The sequence below is a fragment of the Barbus barbus genome (assembly GCF_936440315.1).
Source record: "Barbus barbus genome assembly, chromosome: 32".
NCBI classification, from domain to species: Eukaryota; Metazoa; Chordata; class Actinopteri; order Cypriniformes; family Cyprinidae; genus Barbus; species Barbus barbus.
The window spans coordinates 2,669,534-2,687,267 of NC_136760.1; the positions used below are offsets into that span (position 1 = coordinate 2,669,534).

At 38.4% G+C, this 17,734-nt stretch overlaps 2 protein-coding genes across 2 annotated transcripts in view; one reads left to right on the forward strand and one right to left on the reverse strand.

The window, feature by feature from the left end:
• Positions 1-9,581, forward strand: part of LOC306852277 (uncharacterized protein MYH16) — a 47,635-nt gene extending 38,054 nt beyond the window's left edge. The window contains exons 15-22 of the mRNA XM_079388993.1: positions 460-563; positions 996-1,188; positions 2,633-2,836; positions 4,963-5,088; positions 5,166-5,336; positions 6,655-6,855; positions 7,477-7,623; positions 7,718-9,581. Of these exons, the coding sequence (XP_079245119.1) occupies positions 460-563; positions 996-1,188; positions 2,633-2,836; positions 4,963-5,088; positions 5,166-5,336; positions 6,655-6,855; positions 7,477-7,623; positions 7,718-7,867 (1,296 nt within the window). The 3' untranslated portion in view covers positions 7,868-9,581. The remainder of the gene's footprint in view (positions 1-459; positions 564-995; positions 1,189-2,632; positions 2,837-4,962; positions 5,089-5,165; positions 5,337-6,654; positions 6,856-7,476; positions 7,624-7,717) is intronic.
• The window catches only part of LOC306851992 (growth arrest-specific protein 7-like), a 41,903-nt gene continuing 33,369 nt past the window's right edge, over positions 9,201-17,734 (reverse strand). The window contains exons 9-15 of the mRNA XM_079388548.1: positions 16,088-16,166; positions 15,658-15,786; positions 14,811-14,934; positions 13,418-13,497; positions 12,816-12,914; positions 10,240-12,727; positions 9,201-10,187 (exon numbers count right to left, since the gene is read on the reverse strand). Coding sequence (XP_079244674.1) covers positions 12,614-12,727; positions 12,816-12,914; positions 13,418-13,497; positions 14,811-14,934; positions 15,658-15,786; positions 16,088-16,166 — 625 coding nt within the window. The 3' untranslated portion in view covers positions 9,201-10,187; positions 10,240-12,613. The remainder of the gene's footprint in view (positions 10,188-10,239; positions 12,728-12,815; positions 12,915-13,417; positions 13,498-14,810; positions 14,935-15,657; positions 15,787-16,087; positions 16,167-17,734) is intronic.

Here is a 17,734-nt window from a genome sequence, read left to right on the forward strand (position 1 = left end):
GAGGAATTAATTCATGATATTTACTTTTTTAGTAACTTTCAACCTCTAAAACTATAGGCAGTAGCTGAGAGGAATTATTGTAGTACTATTACTGATGAATGTGTGTGCAGAATTTCAAATGTAACTGGGAGCAGTGAAATTATCATAATATTTGCACACTAAATTGTGGTTGGTTTTCTTAAATCAGTTTGCATACTGAATTTTATTGTATTTATTTGTTTTTGCTTTTATTTGCATTACTTTGAAGAAAACTGAAAAACCTTTGTCTAAAAATATATATTCATTCATTTAAAAAAATAAAACATTAAATATTAGATCAAATCAGCACAGAATCAGCTTTGCATTGCTGCCTTCCACATGAAAAGTGAAAAGCGTGTTTCTGAAAGTGCTGTTGTGAGTTTTGTGCCATCTAGTGTTTCAGAGAGGAACCAGATGTGTTGTCTGTGTGTGTTTCTGTAGGCCGAGGAGACCAAGGTTCTGCGTCTTCAGCTGGAAGTGTCTCAGGCTAAAGCAGACATGGAGCGCAGACTGCAGGAGAAAGAAGAGGAGTTTGAGGCCACCAGGTTTGATCAGTGCATGATATGACTGAGATGAGTGTGTGTTAAAGGGTTCGGTGGATTGTGATAGATGGGAAAATTGCCTGATGTGCCCTTTTTGGACAAATGCCTCTGATAAAACATCTGCTTTGAATCAATGTTGTCCTATTTGCATTTCAGTCCTTTAACTCTTCTGTTTTTCCACCTCATCCTTTATTTCCTGCTTCTATCTATCATGGGATAAGTGCTATGGTAAGCTTCTTCTGGTTCCTGTAATATTGCGAATTTAGAACTACAAAGTTCTAAAAACCTGAAGTCCAGACTGGGAGACCAAGACCACCAAACCAGCTTAGACTAGTTTAAAATATGCTTTAATCCGTTATTGTAAAGATAAACATATCCAAATCGTCCAGTTCAGGCAGTGAAACAGAAGCGAAAGAGATGTTTTGTTGGTTTCAGGAAGAGCCACCAAAGGGCGCTGGAGTCTCTGCAGGCCAGTCTGGATGTGGAGGTGAAGGCGCGCACGGAGGCGGCCCGGCTCAAGAAGAAGATGGAGAGTGATGTGAATGAGCTGGAGGTTCAGGTGGACCAGTTCAACAAGAACAACGCGGAGCTGATGAAGACTGTGAAGAAGATGCAGCAGCAGATCAAGGTGCAGCTCGCATTCACGCAGGAGAACATTCTGATGTACAGTGGGGAAAAAAATTATTTGATCCCCTGATTTTGTACGTTTGGCCAGTGACAAAGGCTTGGTAATGGTAGGTTTATTTGAACAGTGAGAGACAGAATAACAACAAAAAAAATCCAGAAAAACGCATTTCAAAAAAAGTTATAAATTGATTTTTAATAAATATTTGATCCCCTATCAATCAGCAAGATTTCTGGCTCCCAGGTGTCTTTTCTACAGGTAAGGAGCTGAGATTAGGAGCGCTCTCTTAATGGGAGTCTCAGCTTGTTACCTGTATAAAAGACACCAGTCCACAGAAGCAATCGATCAATCAGATTCCAAACTCTCCACCATGGCCAAGACCAAAGAGCTGTCCAAGGATGTCAGGAACAAGATTGTAGACCTACACAAGGCTGGAATGGGCTACAAGACCATCGCCAAGCAGCTTGGTGAGAAGGTGACAACAGTCGGTGTGATTATTCGCAAATGGAAGAAACACAAAATAACTGTCAAATAACTGTCAATCTCCCTCGGTCTGGGGCTCCATGCAAGATCTCACCTCGTGGAGTTCCAATGATCATGAGAACGGTGAGGAATCAGCCCAGAACTCGGGAGGATCTTGTCAATTATCTCAGGGCAGCTGGGACCATAGTCACCAAGAAAACAATTGGTAGCACACTATGCCTACAGCGGCCGCAAGGTCCTTCTGTTCAAGAAAGCACATGGAGGAGGAATGCTGCCTATGACCCCTTTGGGGGTGTTTTTCTGCTAAGGGGACAGGACAACTGCACCGCATCAAAGGGATGATGGACGGGGCCATGTACCGTCAGGGCCAGGGCAGTGAAGCCTGCCAGGACATTGAAAATGGGTCGTGGATGGGTCTTCCAGCATGACAATGACCCAAAACACACGGCTAAGGCAACAAAGCAGTGGCTCAAAAAGAAGCACATTAAGGTCCTGGAGTGGCCTAACCAGTCTCCAGACCTTAATGCCATAGAAAATCTGTGGAGGGAGCTGAAGGTTGAAGTTGCCAAACGTCAGCCTCGAAACCTTAATGACTTGGAGAGGATCTGCAAAGAGGAGTGGGACAAAATCCCTCCTGAGATGTGTGCAAACCTGGTGGCTAACTACAAGAAACGTCTGACCTCTGTGATTGCCAACAAGGGGTTTGCCACCAAGTACTAAGTCATGTTTTGCGAAGGGTTCAAATACTTATTTGACTCATTAAAATGCAAATCAATTTATAACTTTTTTGAAATGCATTTTTTCTGGATTTTTTTTGTTGTTATTCTGTCTCACTGTTCAAATAAACCTACTATTAAAATTATAGACTGATAATTTCTTTGTTAATGGGCAAACCTACAAAATCAGCAAGGGATCATGTATATTTTACTGTATGTGTGGTACATGCTCTGTGTGTCTCTTGCAGGAGCTCCAGGCTCAGCTGGTGGAGGAGGCGCGTGCGCAGGAGGAGCTGAGGGAGGAGCAGGTGCTGCTGGAGCGCCGCTGCACTCTGCTGGTCACTGAGGGCGAGGAAGGCCACACCGCGCTGGAGGCGGCAGAGAGAGTGCGCAAGAGCCTGGAGACGGAGCTGCATGAGACCGCAGAGAAATACAACACTCTCGACAGCCAGGTGCTGATCCACACCGCTCTACAACACACTAGACTCATCATAACCTTCATTAAAAACTTGATTATATCACATAGTCCTTATCAGGTCATGAGTTGCTTTGCCTCAAATTTCATGTCACAGAATCTTTTCAGAATCTTTATTTCTTCTCCATGGATCCCTTGCAGTACATTTACAAACTCTCAGTCAGAAATGAACAAGGCCGAAGATAACTAAAACTAAAAAAACTAAAATTGTCACTTTAAATAAAATAACCATTAACTGAAATAAAATGAAATATTAAAAACATATTTTATTTTAGGTAGTTTGCCAAGGCACCATTTCACATTTCCATTTAGTTTAATTTATACTACAATAACTAAAACTGAAATAAAAGTGAATAAAAAAATACAGACATATTCAAAAGCTACTAAAATGACAAAACACAACAAAATTACTCATACTAAAATTAAAATGAGCGTCGAGAAACAGAAGCGTGTTGCAATAATTCAACCAAACACATCTGATTTGAGCTTAATCGGATATATATTCAACATAAACGTAATATTAAAAAATACATCTTCACAGTGCAAGTCTATTGTTATCGTGAATTCTTTTGGCCACAATAATCGTAACAGTCCAAATGTTTCCAGGGCATTTCTAACATGGATTACCAAACCTTCTGTGTTATTTATGTATTTTTGGACAACTAGTCTTTTGCAGTGCCTCGGTCCATTTTTTTTTTTTTTTTTTAATTACAGCAGTACGAGAAACACAGGTCATTTATCATTTTTATATGCAAATGATGTCCAAAATTTCTCATATTCATTTAGTTTAAAGGGGTCATATGATGCTTTTTTTAAAGATCATTATTTTGTGTATTTGGTGTAACAGAATGTTTACATGCTTTAATGTTCAAAAAACACATTATTTTTCAAATACTGTACATGTAGTTCCTCTATGCCCCGCCTCTCTCAAACGATTCTTTTTCTACAAAGTCCCTCCTTCCGACAAGCGCAGTCTGCTCTGATTGGCCAACTGACACAGTGCATTGTGAATGGCCGAAGACTGCAAGCCGCGTCGGAATTGTAACGCCCCTTTCCATAATCGCGAGCTTCAGCTTTCAAAATTAAAGACAGTTAATAATGTCCTTAGTTTTACCATCAGTTCAAACCCGAGTCGCGTGGCAGACACAGTGATGAAGCTCGTATGTGTTTGCACAAAAGCCGCAATTAAGACGATTTCTGACGGGCTGTACACTCCTCTGTGATGTCAAGTACACCCTGTCTCTCTCTCTCTCACACTCACACACACACACACAATGCGATTAAGATAGCTGACTCCACTGTGACCCTCTCTCTCTCTCTCTCACACACACACACACACACACACATGCACACGACGCGCAAAACTCACATTTGATAGTCAATAGAAAATACTTAAACTAATAACACAACATAGTCGCTGATTCAGAAGTGCCAGATTGTCATAGCAAAGTCAGAATGACCACCTCTCCTAGGTTCACAAAACGGTCGTCCATAAAATGCATTGCTTTTCTGTTGTAAGTCTTAATGATTACTAAATGCATCTACTTTCAGAAGGCCAAATAAAGTGCTTTTGCTTTCCCCTAGAAGCACACAGCGTCTCCCTGTCATGGCTGCATCAACACTACTGCGGTTACTGAAACCACGCCTTATGCAACTATTATCACATCGTGACGTAGACATGTGGGGCGTGTTTGAATGAGCCGTTTTAGGGGGGCGTGGTAGAGTCTTAACTTTTATAAAGAATATCTCTTTGGTTTTGAGACTTTAATCTTTGCAACTTCAAGGATCTTATCTAGTATGCATGAACAGCTTGTAACACTCAGGAGAAAGGAAAACTTAAAATTGCCTCATATGATCCCTTTAACTTGTACTAAAATAACTAAAACTAAAATTTAAATAAAAGTGAATAAAAACTATATAGACAGATAAAAATACTAATAAAAACAACTAAATAAAAAATTACTCTAAAATTGAAATGAAATCAGAAAATATATGTAAAAAAATATGCAAATATGCAAATGATGCCCTTTTTATTTTGTTGTCATGCTGCTAATGTGGAACTATCTGCTGTTTGAAGTGAACAGAGCTGTTGTGTGCTCTCAGTTCCAGAGTGTGTCCAGCGGGAAGCGGAAGCTGGAGGTGGACGTTCAGCAGCTGACGCAGGAGCACGAGGAGCTGCAGACTGAACTCAGAGCAGCCAACGACAAGGCCAAGAAATCTGCATGTGAGGTACAGACACACAAACACTCAGCGCTGAGAGAACGGCCTGATGGTGCTGATTGTGACACTGTGCTGCCGGTCTGCAGATGGCACGTGTGCTGGAGCAGCTGCATGTGGAGCAGGACCACATCATGCATCTGGAGCGCGTCAAGAAGAGCCTGGAGCTCCAGATGAAGGACATGAGCGGCAGACTGGAGGAAGCTGAGCAGATGACCATGAAGGGAGGGAAGAAGATCATTCAGAAGCTGGAGGGACGGGTAAACATCGTTAACCTAATGAGCGGGGCTGGGCCATAAATATTAGCGCATAAGATATTGACATTGATGACAATATTCATTTAGAATTATTGGGGAAGGAAATGCTTTCCACATGTTTGTTAGAGCTTGAGAATGAATGTTCACAATTAAACTCCACAGAGTAAGGTACCTTTCATTTAGGGCCCCATGAAAGCAGTTTTATTTTTCCCTAAATTCTATTTTTCATTTTATTTTATTTATATATTTATTTATTTGGAATCTGTGTTTTATTATTTGAAATTGGCAAACTAAGTTATACTTATAAGATTAATTATGTTTAAGTTATAGATCGGAAATAAACATATTTATGAGATAAAATTCCTATGAAAAATCATAATTGACAAAAAGTTGAAATTGACATACAAAGTTAAAATTATGACATAAAAAGTCTAAATTATGACATGGTTATGAAATAGTCAAAATAATGACACTAAGTCATATTTATGAGATGAATATGTTATAAGTTATAATATGTTATAAGTCGTGGCCTAATGGTTAGAGAGTTGGACTCGTGATCCAAAGGTTGCGGGTTCGAGTCTCAGGTCCGGCAGGGATTGTAGGTGGGGGAGTGAATGTCCAGCACTCTCTCCACCCTCAATACCACGACTGAGGTGCCCTTGAGCAAGGCACCGAACCCCCAACTGCTCCCCGGGCGCCGCAGCATGGCTGCCCACTGCTCCGGGTGTGTGTTCACGGTGTGTGTGTGTTCACTGCTGTGTGTGTGCACGTTGGATGGGTTAAATGCAGAGCACGAATTCCGAGTATGGGTCACCATACTTGGCTGAATGTCACTTCACTTATAATATCATAATGATGACAAAGACATTTATGTGAAGAAAAGTACATTTTTACACACTGTACTAAGTCATAGACATTCTAAGTTATGAAATAAAAAGTTTACGTTGCGACAGTTATGAACTAAAAAGTCAAAATGATGACATACGATGACAAAGTAATTTATATGTTGAAAAGTCAAAGTCAAGTCAAATTTGTTCATATTTATGAGATGTTGAAATGACAATTTATAGTTGACAAAAAGTCAAAATTGTCATTAAGTTATTAACTTATGATTAAAGTCATAATGCATTTTAGTAGTGCATTTTAGTATACAATAGTAAGATTTTTCTGTCATCTTTTATTTTGTCGGTTTGTGGTGAAGAGCCAGTAAAAAATGTCCAGAGCTTTTCATCACAATTTTATCTGGTTTATCCAGCCCTGATCCCGAGTGTCTGGTGTGTGGAGTGATTTGCTGTGGTCTCTGTTCTCTGTAAACGCTCAGGTGAAGGAGCTGGAGCTGGAGCTGGACAGCGAGCAGAAGAGACACACTGAGACGGTGAAGAGCCTGCGGAAGAACGAGCGGCGTCTGAAGGAGCTGCTCTTCCAGTCCGAGGAGGACCAGAAGAACCAGCACCGCATGCAGGAGCTGGTGGAGAGACTCCAGATGAAGATGAAAGCCTACAAGAGACAAGTGGAGGAGGCGGTAGGACACTGCTGCTGTTAACCTGTGGGTTATGCTGGTTAGTGCTGGTATAAACACATCCGCTTCACTGCCAGTCAAAGCAGCATGAGGTTTCTGGTCAAGCTGCTAGAACAGGATATTCCTGCACTAAAGTCCAGCAAAGCCAGAAGGACCGGCTACAAACCAGCATAAACCAGCCTGGGGCAGCAGGACATTTTAGGATTTTTATAAGGATTGTAACTCTCATAGATTTGACCTTTTTATTTTCACATAGGTTTGGACCCTGTAAAACTTTAGCTAATTTCTACATTTAGCCTCACTAATACACCTCTTCAACATGTTAAGTCACGTAAATTAACAATAACTAATGTGTTATGAAAAAAACATGACTTAACAATGAGCAATAAATGCTATATTAGTGCAACACATAATGAATAATTAAAATGTAGTATAAGAAATGTATTTGTATATTGTATTATTTTTGTGTTTATTATTGTAATGAATATGGCCTTTGATGCTGATACGACAATGAAAATGAATGAATAAATACAAACAGTAGAAAATAAATGTATTAATGAATGTTTTGAAGTGTAACTGAAACTTCAACATCAAGCTGTCTGATCTGCTGTTGTTGATGCACAGGAGGAGCAGGCGAACGTGAATCTGGCCAAGTACAGGAAGACTGTTCATGAGCTGGACGACGCAGAAGAGCGGGCCGACATCGCTGAGTCTACGCTCACCAAGATCAGGACCAAGAACAGAGGCAGCTTCGGCAAAGGCTACTCCTCAGTGAGTGTCTGTCAGGACAAATGCTACACCATCTGTCTCCAGCAGGAGTCATTAATGCTCTGCTCGTGTGTGTGTGTGTGTGTGTGTTTGACAGGGTTACAGCACTCCCTATCCTGGCCTGGTGAGGTCACCTAGCTCTGTGGGGTCAGAGGGCAGAGGTGAGAAGGTCACTGATGACGACGAGACAATCAGCTCTCTCATTCCCACGTACTTGAATTCAATCAAGAAACTCATGATCGATTAGAATCAGAGATTTTTCAGTCTTCTGGATTCATCATTTTTGTCTTAACATATAACTGTAAACATATAAACCTTTTTATTACAACAAGTATCTATGTTCAGTATTATATTTGGTATCATCAGCATGACTTTACTATCAAGAAACTGTCATTTTGATTACACTTTTGTGCTAGTTTGATTTTGTAAAAATTGAGTGTTTCGTTTATTTTGTACTGTAGTCCAAGGAATAGTTCACCCACAAATGAATGTATTCACTCTCAGGCCGTGCATCAGATTTGGAGAAGTGTAGCATTGCATCACTTGCTCACCAATGGGTGCCGTCAGTATGAGAGTCCAAACAGCTAATAAAAACATCACAAGCTGCATGTTTGTAAGAAACAAATCCATCAAGACATTTTTAAATAAAATGCGAGCTCGGCACTTCCTCCAGTGAAAAAGTCCTGTTGTCTCTCACATCAGAATCCACTCACATGTTTGTTTAGAGCTGTTTTTGAGATTTTCTCTCTTTTTTTTAACTGATGGGGTGGAGTGGTGTGGATTACTTGTGGATTATTGTGATGTTTTTATCAGCTGTTTGGACTCTCATTCTGACGGCACCCATTCACTGCAGGGCATCCATTGGTGAGCAAGTGATGTAATGCTACATTTCTCCAAATCTGATGAAGAAACAAACTCATCTACATCTTGGATGGCCTGAGGTTGAGCACATTTCTGACATATTCCTTTTTAATGAGGACAGCTTTACCCAGGTGAAAAACTAGAATAAACTTAAGATCATCTAAGTGTGCTCAACTGTGCTATTTTGGGACACCGTGAATATGAACTAAAATGTGCTTTTAACATACTATCTCTGTATTTAAAAAATGCATTTAGTTACCACTTGAGTGTACCAGTGTATGAAAGATGGGTTCAAGTGTACTACAAATTGTAACTAAATACATTTTTTAAATACAGAGATAGTATGTTAAAAGCACATTTTAGTTCATATTCACAGTGTCCCAAAATAGCACAGTTGAGCACTCTTAGATGATCTTAAGTTTATCTTAAGAAGTACTAAAGAATCACTTTTAGTATATTAAGTACAAAATTAGTGCATGAAAATATAGCACTTTAAGTACATTATGGAAGTGCACTTGATTTTCACCTACATAATCAATAGGACAAACAAGTTTCTGTTATGAAGTAAACATTCACTTTGAAATTAAATCATAATATTCTGAAAAAATTCAAAATGCATTGAATAGATCTACAGTGTATATTATTCCCTTGCTCAGTAGTGTCGTGTTTGCATTCATTTTGTATTTATTGATGACAGCTACTTAAATACGATTAAACGATTAAACATTAAATTTAATGTCATTTATATTACAGAAAACATAATAAATGGATGATATTCAGCAGTTATTCTTCATTTATATCCTTGTATAACAGGGAGAGAATGAATTATTTGAACATGTACATCAGTAATGTAGATGCGTTAAATGCATAAGCTGTCAAAAACAATTAAATCCAGTTTAAACATCTTGAGGATCATTAAGGAAAATATTTAACTGATTTCACACAAAAATAAGCATTGCAGAATCATTTACATATATTATTTGTAGCTCTCTCACTATAGAGTAAATGGGTTGGGGAAACAATATTGGGCCCAAATAATGACTGTTTGAGACTTCTGTATATTCGAACAAAAGACAGAAAATAAAACATCTTTACATGTGTTTGTGTTCATTTCTTAATTGAGTATGAAGTAATGTAAACCCTGAGTCCATGTTGGCAGTTTGAGACTGTGAGCAGCTGTACTCGTATACAATATAATTCCAGATCTGTTACAACAAATATGGATATGTTTATGATTTTGCATTGAGTTGTATAATATCCTGCGTAAGCTGAAATCAACACTGACCCTCTGTACTTGCTGATCCATGTTTCTGGTCTTACATGATTCATACATGTTATTCCAAAGGACAAACGTATAATTGATTTCCTTTCGATGTTCATTTCGGTAAGTAACTCCCATTTCTTTTTTTGACAGGCACATTTCTTTCTCTAATTGAATATCCTGATTTTACTCAGAAATAAATAGCATGAAGTGGTTAAATGGGTTCATGTCCACTTTAAAGAGACAATTCACCCAAAACTGAAAATTCTGTCATCGTTTATAACCCTCAAGCTGTTCCAAAGAAGAGTTTCTTTCTTCTGTTGAACATAAAAACAGTTGCCGGTATGCAACTAAACAATTGTTTAGTCCCATTTTTCTGTCCATACTTAGAATGGCATACCGTCAATGGCTACCGTCAGCTGTTAGTTCCATGTTTTTTTCCATACTATGGAAGTCAATGGCTACCGTCAGCTGTTAGTTCCATGTTTTTTCCATACTATGGAAGTCAATGGCTACCGTCAGCTGTTAGTTCCATGTTTTTTTCCATACTATGGAAGTCAATGGCTACCGTCAGCTGTTAGTTCCATGTTTTTTTTCCATACTATGGAAGTCAATGGCTACCGTCAGCTGTTAGTTCCATGTTTTTTTTCCATACTATGGAAGTCAATGGCTACCGTCAGCTGTTAGTTCCATGTTTTTTTCCATACTATGGAAGTCAATGGCTACCGTCAGCTGTTAGTTCCATGTTTTTTTCCATACTATGGAAGTCATTGGCTACCGTCAGCTGTTAGTTCCATGTTTTTTTTCCATACTATGGAAGTCAATGGCTACCGTCAGCTGTTAGTTCCATGTTTTTTTTCCATACTATGGAAGTCAATGGCTACCGTCAGCTGTTAGTTCCATGTTTTTTTCCATACTATGGAAGTCAATGGCTACCGTCAGCTGTTAGTTCCATGTTTTTTTTTCCATACTATGGAAGTCAATGGCTACCGTCAGCTGTTAGTTCCATGTTTTTTTCCATACTATGGAAGTCAATGGCTACCGTCAGCTGTTAGTTCCATGTTTTTTTCCATACTATGGAAGTCAATGGCTACCGTCAGCTGTTAGTTCCATGTTTTTTCCATACTATGGAAGTCAATGGCTACCGTCAGCTGTTAGTTCCATGTTTTTTTTTCCATACTATGGAAGTCATTGGCTACCGTCAGCTGTTAGTTCCATGTTTTTTTTTCCATACTATGGAAGTCAATGGCTACCGTCAGCTGTTAGTTCCATGTTTTTTTCCATACTATGGAAGTCAATGGCTACCGTCAGCTGTTAGTTCCATGTTTTTTTCCATACTATGGAAGTCAATGGCTACCAGGGTTGGAAATTACTGGGGGCTTGGGGGTTTCACCAAAATTAATAAAATGTCCCACAAATTCAAGATAAAGAGGCAAAAGGGGTATTGTCCCTGAACAATTAAAAATCAATGCTGCTGTTGCAATTAAAAATAAACGTGAACATTTTTGAAAAAGTGTCTATTCTTGGAATTACATTTAGATTCCCTCACTGCATCAAGATTGCTTTTTAAGCCTTTGTTTTTTTTTTTTGCATAATCATATGAATTTCCGTTGAGTTTAGGAAGGCAATGGCCAATCAGAGGCATTCAGATTAGTCAGTGCTGAAAACTCCTGTGTTGTTGAGTGTGCATGCTCACTGATTGAGTTCTTTGCGCTTGTGAATTTCCTCATCTTAAACAACACTGTGCAGAATGCAGATATGATGTAAATAAAAGATTAATTTTGTAGCTTCGGTGATTATAATGGGAGTTTCTGCATAACTTGTGCTAGACAAGAGTAACGTCATGGACCGACATGTTTGTCTGTGAAGCACAAGCCGTTTCCCCATAACGCTGAAACAAAACAAAGTTTTTACATGTATTCTATTAATTAACATCAACAATCAGTATTACAATGTCAAGAGCAATAATCGACAATGATCATTTTTGTCATAATATTGCAGCAATATTATCTCCTGTTTTTAAACATAATTTCAATACAGTTTGAAACAGTCAATTGCTATTGGCAACAGTTTAAAGTATTGTGATTGATTGAAGTAATTACTTAAATCCAAGTGTTTAACATTAAAAACAACACAGATACAATTATTAATTTGGTGATAAAAAATTACCCTCACGAATGTAAAAAATGCCCCAGGAAATTAACTCCAGTGGGGAAAAATTGTACCATAAACTGTTTCGTTCCGTACCATATTTTTTCCATACTATGGAAGTGAATGGCTACCGTCAACTGTTCCAAATTTTTTCCATTTCTATGGAAGTCAACAATTACCATCAACTGTTTGGTTACCGACATCCTTCAAAATATCTTCTTTTGTGCTCACCAGAAGAAAGAAACTCAAACATGTTTGGAACCACATGAAAGTGAAGTAAATGATGACAGAATGATCATTTGTGTGTGTACTGTCACTTTAAGGCTAGCGAGAGCTTTGATTAGTCACAGAACTGAAATCAGTTCTAATAGTTGATGCATCAGCAGCATTTACAGTATATATTAGTACTATTTCACATGCATTAATCCTAATGGCATGATTGCATCAGTAGATACTGACAAAAACATCAGTTCTCCCGAGTGAAATCCTGCAGATGTTCACACAGTCTCTGTCACACCTCGAGAGCTGTTTCAGTCAGATCTGTGGGAAGGTTATGGTATATAACCTCTCGGTTTGAGTCGTGTTCGTTCTCCTGGTTTAGGCCTCAGAGGGTTTTTGAGAGCTCAAACCTAGATTAGGACGACATGGAGCGCTTTCTCTTCAGCCAGAGCTGCGTTTCTAAAGCAGCCGGACGAGGGAACGAGAGCGAGTCTGATGGTGTCAGATGTCCATGTCCACCGGTCTCAGCTCGCCCGTCTTGTGTTCTTTGACCCACAGCTCTCGATCTCTGGCGGGGTCCACGCTCCGCAGCAGTTTGTCCACCGGCTCTATGGTCTGGAGATGAAACAGCAGGTTATCAGTACTCATGATCTGCATCAGACTGTACTGTATGAGTGAGTGTGGATGAGGCTGTTTAACTCACGCTTTGGTTGAACATATCGGTCTCGTGTCGTAGTGTTGTGTACTGACACAGATGCTGTCTGATCATCTCCACACGCTCCACCTCCAGACGCTCCAGCTCCTGTCAGGAACAAGATGTATGGAGATTGTCTATTTCATCTGGGGTTTTAAGAGAAAATGCTTTTTTGTAAATCAAGAGTTTTATTGCACCCTTTGCTTGCATCTCTTAGTAGTGTTGAAACATCAAGTTTCCTAGAATTTCTCTATTTTGGATTGTTAGTTCACGTGTAATGTATTTAACTCATTTTAACAGTGTGTGTAATTGCATTGGTTTAGTGGTGTTAAGTGGTAAAAGTGATTTATTTGAGAGTAGCTTTATTACACGTCATTACCAAACCTACATGTGAAACTTGAATCAAATTATTTTTATGTTTGTATGTTCAAAGTTAACAGAGTAGTAACTTGTGTTAATACGTCCAAGGCTTTATCCATCGTTTTCTCCCCCCAAACAACTAAAAATCATCATTGCCATCTCCCGTTTGATTATTTTCAGTGGCATTATCTGAAGAATGGTCCATATCTGTGTTCACCCAGAGCTGTTATTGGTGTCTGTGAATCTCTCACCAGACTGCTGGTCACCATCTCCTCAAACCACTTGGACTGGGACTGATTGTAGAGATCAACACATCGCATCAGATCATCACCTGAAGATACACATAACTCATATTTTACATTTGAATCATCATCATGGGCAGATAAGTTTCCCTGTTTGTCAGAAACAGAAGCACAGAGACACTCCAGCTCATGATGGAACTGCAAATTTAGAATCAGTTAATACTTCTACATTTAAAGTGTAGCACTTTGTTTCAATCCAGAGTTTCCACAGATTTTGTGTTGAAATGATTAATAAAGGGAAGGTGAAGAATGAAGAGAAACAAGCACTGAACAAATGATTCAGTGGCATCTGTTTTTGATTTTCTTTCTTTTATAGTTCATTTCTGTCACACGAATGTTGGCCAACATGGATTTTTGCAGTAATAATCCACACGTGTAAATCCAGCACTGCTTTTGTATCTGTATTTAAGCACTTTTTCAGTGGTATGAAAATACTATTACTCTGAAATCTTTCAACATTTTTATTCGACTGTTTTTAGGGATAATTTAAACAAAATAAAATGAAAATCATCTGCTCACTTCACTCTGTGCATCAACTCCTAGTTAATATTGTATTCATCTGTTTGTCTTTAATGTGCAATTAATGCACACATGTCTGATTCATGAGGATAACATTTTTAATATATATTATATATTATGAAGGAAACACGGAGAAGGTAAATAAAAAGGTAGGTTAAGAATGTATATATTGCACAAAAGAAGCACTGTTAATATCTTTATTTCTATGGAAACCCATGTCTTTTTAGTCTGTGAACACTCGTATATTTTTACAGTTATATGTGGTTATTTGCATTTTTCTTCTGTTTAATTTTCTGCTTCATTTATTTGACTCTCCTGTCAGAAAGGATGAACAGAGTAAAGTGAGCAGATGAGTATTGCTGCTATTGAACATAATTCCAGTTTTCCAAAGTCGATCATTTTAGTAACAATTTAAATGTGTAGTAAATTTAATATTTACTGAATGTGATCTTAAATATTTAAAAACGAGAAAAACTTTGCATTTGATGTTTGATGTGTAACATAACTGCATCATACTAGAATTTCACATCATGGATTATTATTTTCAAATTCCTCTTTAATAACCATAATGTAACACTAGATGTCAGCAAACACAAACGTTCCTCCAGGTTTGCTGTTTATCAGGTTTGTGTTCACAATAGAATACTTTTGCCTATTATTTCTAAAATAGTATGTGAATAGTATCTCTTAGTATCTCCAATAGTATGAATAGTATCTCTTTTGGTGATTGCTCAGGATTGCTCTCAGAGGAAGTCACATGTGTGTCATGTCTAAGGCCTGTATTGCCATGGACGGTTGAGAGGTTTGCTGAAGCTGCACTGACCGGCCTGCGTGGATTTCCTGCGCGCTTTCTTGATGTCCTCCTCGATCTTACTGCTCAGTTTGATCTCCAGCTGCTGGGTTTTTAACTCCAGATCCTTCTGCCGGTCTGCAAGCGCTTTCCGTGCCTGAAGAAGAACATGAGAATATGAGAGACGAGGTGAGTGTGACGTGTTTTATTCAGGCTGGGTGTTTAGAAGCATCTGCTGATGCATGTTGAGATCCAGATGCTGCTGAATAAATCCGAGCTCTCATTGTACAGTGATGTGAACAATTAAGGATCTTCAAAGATGTATATTTACTAATTCTTAACTCTACCTCTAATTATTCAAATCCTTATAAAAAATAGCACATTAAAATCAAGACAATTAAAATCACTTGTTCTTTACATTACGCTCTTTCTTAAAGGAACAGTTCAACCTAAAATAAAAATGCTGCCAATTACTTACACTCATGCATTTCTATATTTGCATGTGTGCTTATTTAAACTTGGCATTAATGCGACCGATCACAAAACATGTGAGAACCAGCGCCGCTTGCTGTGTGAATGTGTAAATAGTGACCGTTTGTACTGAGTGCGCTGTCCCTTTAAAAGACAGCAAATAGTTTTGTTCCTGTTGGCCAGATCAGTAAATGCTCTATGAGAAGGTCATTGGTTTGAAGGGCATGAGATTATATATAGAAACCCAATGGGCTCCAGAGACGAAAACGGTCCAATTCTCCAGAAAATATGCTGGACATTTAATAATGCATGAGAAACATCCCTGTAACTTTAGAAGAGGCTAAATATGAAGACTAAATATGGCCACATTTCATGACGCATGAGATGAATCATGTTTTGCAGTCAGTACCTTCTCCACGGCGGCGTTTCGGCTGGCCAGCTGCTTCCTGAGATCCACCATGTGATGGTCGAACTTCTTCATGTCCTTTTTGAAGTTTTCTCGGAATATCAGCAGAGGCTTTTCCACTTCACTCTGAAGCTAAATCACATCGGAGACAGACCGAGTATTTTACTTTAGAAAGCCGCAAGAAACTAAAGCCAAAAGTAAAAAGAGCCTCCTACATCATGTCTTTTTATTGCTTCAGTGTTATAGATGCATTTGTGTGTATATGTACAGTAATACTGACAGTGTGTGTGTAACATCTGCTCTCATATTCTTCAGAGAGTGGAACATCAGCACAGAGCACATTCCTCCACACCAGCTGTGCGTTTAGACCGGATCAGAATGAATCCTATAGGCTTTAAATGCAGTCCTGCATCTTTCTATTGCAACATCTCACCTTGGAGGAGAACTTGAGATGAACTTCTGCTTCATCTGCCAGGCTTTTCTTCAGCTGAGCCCAAGCTTCTCCAAGCGTGCTGAGAGAAGATGACAAGGGACAATATACTTCATAAAATATATTTAATAAAAACCTAATAAAATATACATTAAATGGAAATTTTTAAATATAACATACATATATATATATATATATATATATATATATATATATATATATATATATATATAATTTTTATTACTATTCTTGCTCTTTTCCTTATCTTCTCTCTGTTTGGATATGAATGCTGCAGTCATGAGTGTTGAATGCTGAGCGGATCAGACTCGACTGCCTCATTCCTGAGATGTTTCGGATGTTTAGACTGAGCCGTTCTGAGGCCTTTTCGTTCGGACTAACGCCCCGATTCAAAGGAGCACTTTCAATAAGAGACGTGGGAGGAATTGAAGAATCGAAACTTTAGCGGAGTCAAATCCACAAGGCTGAATATCAATGCTTTTCTTTCTCACTGTTGTTCAGGGAAGATTATTCTGTATGAATCCATAAAAATACATTGGATGATTAATATCTCCTCAGACATCAGATTCCAACCTGAACCTCTGGTCTGAACCTGCTTCTGTTTACTGAGAGAGGTGGGCAATATAGCTATTATACATACATATATTTTCATTGAACTTATATCTTTTTATTATTTATTTTTCTTTTGCTCAGCAGGGCTGCATTTATTGATCAAAAATATGGTAAAAATTTTGAAATATTATTGCAAATTAAAATAACAGTTTTCTATGTGAATATATGTTAAAATGCAATTTATTCCTGTGATCAAATCTGTATTTTCAGCATCATTACTCCAGTCTTCAGTGTCACATGATCCTTCAGAAATCATTCTAATATGCTGATTTACTGCTCAAGAAACATTTCTGATTATTATCAATGTTGAAAACAGTTGTGCTGCCAAATATTTCTGTGGAAACTGATATATTGTACTTTTCAGGATTCTTTGATGAATAGAAAGTTCAAAAGGACAGCATTTATTTGAAATATAAATCATTTGTAACATTATAAATGTCTTTACTGAATAATAATAATAATAATAATAGGACCCCAAACCTTTGAACAGTAATGTATATAATGTATATGCAGCATACAGCACCAATGGCACATTATCAGCTCTAGAGGCATACAATGGCAAAAATGCAAAGCCAAAAGGTCACGACTTGCAATTTTGCAACAATGATTTTTGCATGGCAGCAACACAAGCAGTGAATTTAGGAATAAACAAGAGGTTGTAAGCATAGACGTAAGAGCCGTACAAAAAAAAAACAATGGCCACTACAAGCGACGACACAGCAGGGACTGAGAGTCAGAAGAATGGCCGGATTGTGCCGTCTGTCTGTGGGACGGTGGGCGGCACTCGATGACACGCTTCGCATTGTACATGAAACAATTAACCTTCTCTACCAGACTGATGCGCTGCTGAAAACAAAATACTTAATAGTGAGGATGTGTGACACTGAAAGTGATAGTTTACCTGAAAATTAACATCTGCTGAAAACGTCCTCACCCTCGGGCCATCTGAGATGTACACAAGTTTGTTTCTTCATCAGATTTGGAGAAATGTAGCAGTACATCACTTGTTAACCAATGGAT